The sequence below is a fragment of the Orycteropus afer genome, unplaced genomic scaffold (genome assembly GCF_000298275.1).
Source record: "Orycteropus afer afer isolate SDZICR_OR568_19922 unplaced genomic scaffold, OryAfe1.0 scaffold00065, whole genome shotgun sequence".
NCBI classification, from domain to species: Eukaryota; Metazoa; Chordata; class Mammalia; order Tubulidentata; family Orycteropodidae; genus Orycteropus; species Orycteropus afer.
This window is the reverse complement of record NW_006921652.1, coordinates 7,305,230-7,309,949: the sequence shown is the minus strand read 5'-3', so window position 1 is coordinate 7,309,949 and position 4,720 is coordinate 7,305,230. Positions and strand designations below refer to the sequence as shown.

General features: G+C 39.4%; 1 protein-coding gene across 1 annotated transcript in view; it reads right to left on the bottom strand.

Annotated features, from left to right (window-relative positions):
- GKN1 (gastrokine 1) overlaps positions 1-4,520 on the bottom strand; it is an 8,522-nt gene extending 4,002 nt beyond the window's left edge. The window contains exons 1-4 of the mRNA XM_007940085.2: positions 4,476-4,520; positions 1,943-1,996; positions 1,717-1,854; positions 326-436 (exon numbers count right to left, since the gene is read on the bottom strand). Coding sequence (XP_007938276.1) covers positions 326-436; positions 1,717-1,854; positions 1,943-1,996; positions 4,476-4,487 — 315 coding nt within the window. The 5' untranslated portion in view covers positions 4,488-4,520. The remainder of the gene's footprint in view (positions 1-325; positions 437-1,716; positions 1,855-1,942; positions 1,997-4,475) is intronic.
- Positions 4,521-4,720: the final 200 nt, after the last annotated feature.

Genomic DNA, 4,720 nt, shown 5'->3' with positions numbered 1-4,720 from the left:
CATCCTGCATTATTTGCTAAATCTGGTAACCCTACTCCAAACCCCTGTGAAAAAATGGCATGACCAGAGCTTTGCTCCTCTAATGGTCAAGGTTATCATGTGTTTTGCTCTGCTGCTGTAGAGGCAGGTATGAACAACAGCATTTGAGGATCATGAAAGTCACCTCTCAGGCAATTGCTTCTAATTCGTCTTCCACTGTTCCTTTTTTTTGTGCTGCATACGACAACACCTTATGGTCAGGAGGGAGTAACTGCAACCCTCTTATTATTTACTCTTTTTATTTCCTAAGACTTCCCCTCTCCAAAAATAATAATTTTTTTCTCACCTTCTTTTCCTTGACCAGTGCATCAAGGGCATGAATGGGGGGCACAGCACCCTTGTTCATTCTATGCACAATGCATTGCTTCTTAGCAAACAGTCGAATTACAGCGAAGCCCTGTTAAAAAAGATAGTGGAGAGTGAGGTGTATGTTCTCCAAGCAGTTTTTCTCATTGGAAATCAGTTCCACAGCAGAGAGAAATGGAGCCCCAAGAACGTGATGAGCTGGAATAAGAGCACTGGATCTGCTTGTGTTTCATATTCAGACCTATTTTGTCAGGATGGACAGCAAAATCTTTGGGGGCAGAGACCCAGTGTCTAACTTGTCTTACTGCCCAGGTTCTAGTGCTGTAAAAGTCGCTCATGAAATGTCTGTTTGGATGAAATGAATCTTTAAAAATACTGTCACAGTGTAATCTATTTTGATTCTCACAAAATCTCAAACAGAAGGTAAGACGGGAGTTAGTTTTTTAGTTGATCAGATAATAAAACTGAATGAAAAATTGGCTTTTTAAAAGTAGTTTGTTAAGAGACGGGTCTCTTACTTGAGCCATGTTTTTTTTCTGTTTTTGCTTCCCTTACCAATTAATGTCATTTGTCATTTGCATTTCCTTTAGGCATTCTGAGTTGTATGTGGAATATCAATTTCTGTCATTTCAGAAGGAAATTGAGTACATAATGAAATAGGCTGTGCTTTGGTCGGAGTAATATTGTGTAGGCCTTTCACTATTGAGGATCTCTGCAGATAGGCAGATAGGGATTTGGCCTTTGATATAGTTTTCTTTTATGAGGTGCTCTGATGGCACACTGGTTAAAGCGTTTGGCTGCTAACCCAAAGACTGGTGATTCAAACCCATCAGCTACTCTGTGGGAGAAAGATGAGGCAGTCTGCTTCTCCTAAGATTTACAACCTTGGAAAAAAACCCTATGGAGGAGTTCTAATCTGTCCTAAAGGCTTGCTATGAGTCAGAATCGACTTAATGGCAGTGAGTTTTCTTTATAGTTGTCTTATAGCCTCACAATTCCTTGAACAATAAGTGTCCTTATAATGGTTCATTGATCTGAAGTTTAACTGATTGTGGGAAACTTATTGTTGTTGTTGTTGTTATTTGCTGTCAAGTCGGCACCGACTCATAGCGACCCCTCCTTGGGTTTCCGAGGCAGTATCACTACGGAAGTAGGATTGCCCAACCTTCCTTCCGAGGAGTGGCTGGTGGAAACTTATTAAGAGCAGTTAAATCTAAGTAGTGAGCAAATAGGACCCTTTAACTTATACCTATATACTTATGTGTAGTTAGAATTTATCTTAATTTTGTTTTCATGCTTTTTTTTTTTTTTTTTGGTTAGGAAAGAAACATTCTACTTGGAAAGAATGGAAATTGCATGTTGGCTACCTACAGTTTCATAATCCCAGAGGACATTCCAGGAGTCCCATCCATTGTTGTTGTCCACGTTGGCCACTCTATGTTGATTGTTGACACTCACTGACTGCTGCCCACTTCCAGCATTGTTGTTGTCATCATTGATGTTGATATTCTGAGGTTTATAAGAAACTGAGAATGATTCAATACCACATTTATTTGCAAATATATTTTGATAACAAACTTTAAGACTTGAGACTTACATAATCAGCAAGGGCAGGAGCTAGGAAGACTCCAAGAAGTCCAGCAAAGAAAATCTGCAATCACAAATAAAGTTGGCTTACTGTTACATGGCAAAATTATTTCTTCTTCTTTTTCCTTCCTCTAGCCATGCTTATGAAAAATACTTACTAATTTTACCACTCTGTTGAGTGATCTGTCATTTCTTCTTTTTTTAAATCCTGTATTTTTTTAGCTAGAGAAGTTTTTAATGATAATATACAATTATAAATTAATTATAACTAACTATATTAACGTGTTATACAGTTTTGGAGTTCTGATGCTGCAAATGATTAATGAGCTTGACTACTAACTGAAAGTGTGGAAGTTCAAGTCTGTCCCGAGGTACCTCAGAAGAAAGGCCTGGTGATCAGTGATCAGATCTGAAAAACAGGCTTTGAGAACCTATGGAGCATAGTTCTACTGTGACATACATAGGATCACCATGAGTCAGAATCCAACTGATGACAACTAGGGTATACAGTTTAGAATTTTCTTATTTAAGCCTTAGGAAAAACTGATGAAGCATTGGTATAGTGAAAAAGAAATTTGAAGAGGAATAGTGTACATGATGTGAAAATGGTTATAAGTTTTAAAAATCACACCTGAAAATGATTTATTTTCCTATTACTGCTGGGCTGCTTTCCTCCCTTTGTCACTCTCTTAATAACAGAAATACAGTACTCATTTTTTGAAAGTAAAGGATTAGGAGGCAGGTTGGATGCTGATGAGAAGCTGAGGATGTGGGTTCTGGCAATCAGCCATGGCTAGCAGAAGGGAAGTCAGTAACAGTGCCCCATGATTATTTGGTTTAGTCATTCATTCCTGGGCACATGATGTTAAATTTCAGAACACAGAGCTCTAACAGGGTGCCCATTGCATGTATACAGGTACAAAATAGTTTGAGACTTGCACTGGTGTTTCAAGGTAATTAAAAAATTGTTAAATTTAAAAAGGAGGTAAATATTAGTCTCCTAAAAAAGTTAAAAGTAGAAGAAATCTTAGTGGTCTTCTAGTATAGGTCAATCCTTTTACCCATGAGAGAACTGAGCTTCAAAAGTAAGTGAGTCTACCAAGGCCTCAGCTCTCGTTTGTGCCAGAACAGGAAGAGAAATCAGATCTTCTGACTTGTGTCTGAAGCTCCTTTTTCTTTTTCTTGCCACTCTTAACAACAATAATAACAACAAAACTCATTGCTGTTGAGGGTATTCCAATTCAAGGTAACCCCATGAGTTCCAGTGTAGAACTGCTCCACAGTGTTTTCTTGGCGGTAGTATTTATGGAATCAGATTGACAGATCTTTCTTCACTGCTGGGGATGGATTCCCTCCATCAACCTTACAGTTAGTAAAAAAAAAAAAAAACAAACCAACAACAATAAAAAAAAACTCACTGCCTTTGAGTCAGATCCAACTCAGAGACCCCTCCTTGGGTTTCCGAGGAGATACCACTACGGGAGTAGATTGCCCATCCTTCCTTTGGAGAAGTGGCTGATGTGCTTGAACCACCAGCCTTCTGGTTAGCAGTCAAAAGCCTTAGGCACTAGCAGCTAAGAGTAAATCATTTGTGCCACCCAGGGACCTATAAAACCTGTTGCTGTTGAGTTGATTCCAACTTATGGTGACTCTATAGCACAGAGTAGAACTGCCTCATAGGGTTTCCAAGGCTATAATCTTTATGGAAGCAGACTGCCATGTCCTCCTCCCACAGAGCAGCTGGTGGATTCCAACTGCCAACATTTTGGTTAGCACCGGAATGTTTTAACTGCTATACAACAGGAGGGCTAATTTGTAGATAATTTATTTACACTTGCATCTCCACCATGAAACAGAGTCTGATGTAATATATCCTAGTATGTATTATGTTGGAATATAAAATATACTCATCAACTGATTCCAGCCCCTTTGCACTCTGTTACAAGAGACATGTGATACTATTGGTTACTTTGGCAGAATTCTGTGGTCCACCTGTTAACTCTCAGCCTTCTATCTGGAACGCCAGGTGAGATGCTGCACTAGCTTCATGCCTCAGGTGCGTTCATGAGTAAATGGCCATGTCCAGGGGCCAAGGCAAACTTTCTCACCTGGAGATCTATTTCCCAGCGTGGAATGTGCAGTACACCTCTCACTCACTTGTTTTGATAATAAACTTTTTTTTGTATCTTGCCTGAATATGCTCGGGAGTTTTGGTCAGAGAAGGAATTTTAGAAAGGTGTGAAAATTTCAGGGACTCTCTAGGGCTTCCAGACTGCTTTCTGTATTCTGAGACCCAAATTATGTGATCTGGAAAGAAATTGTATTAACAACAGCATGGCCTAAAATGCTCAGACAGCTGTCTACCCCAGTATAGTTACCCTATCTATAGAGATGCTTATAAAAGCTATGGTCCATGAAAAGAAAACAGACAGTGTTTTACAAATGTTTACATTATAGTGTTATTGCCGTGAATAGCAGACTTCCTACCTCACTCAGATAGCAGTCTTCAACTATAAGAAATTCAAAAGGAATAATCTACTCACTGTGAACTTCATCTTGTCTCCAACCAAGCAGTGGAGCAGAGGAGAAGGCAGGCATGGACTCGGGACTGGAGCTTGCCATATTTGTACTTGACCTGCTTTACTCAAGCTAGGTGTGACAAGGTGGGGTTGCAGACTTATCCTTCTTTTCCATATCTTGCCATGGCACAGTATGCCAGGAAGTCTTTTAGTGTATTTATGTGGTTAGCAAGACACTTTAACAGGAGTTGCTCTGATTCATCATCTGT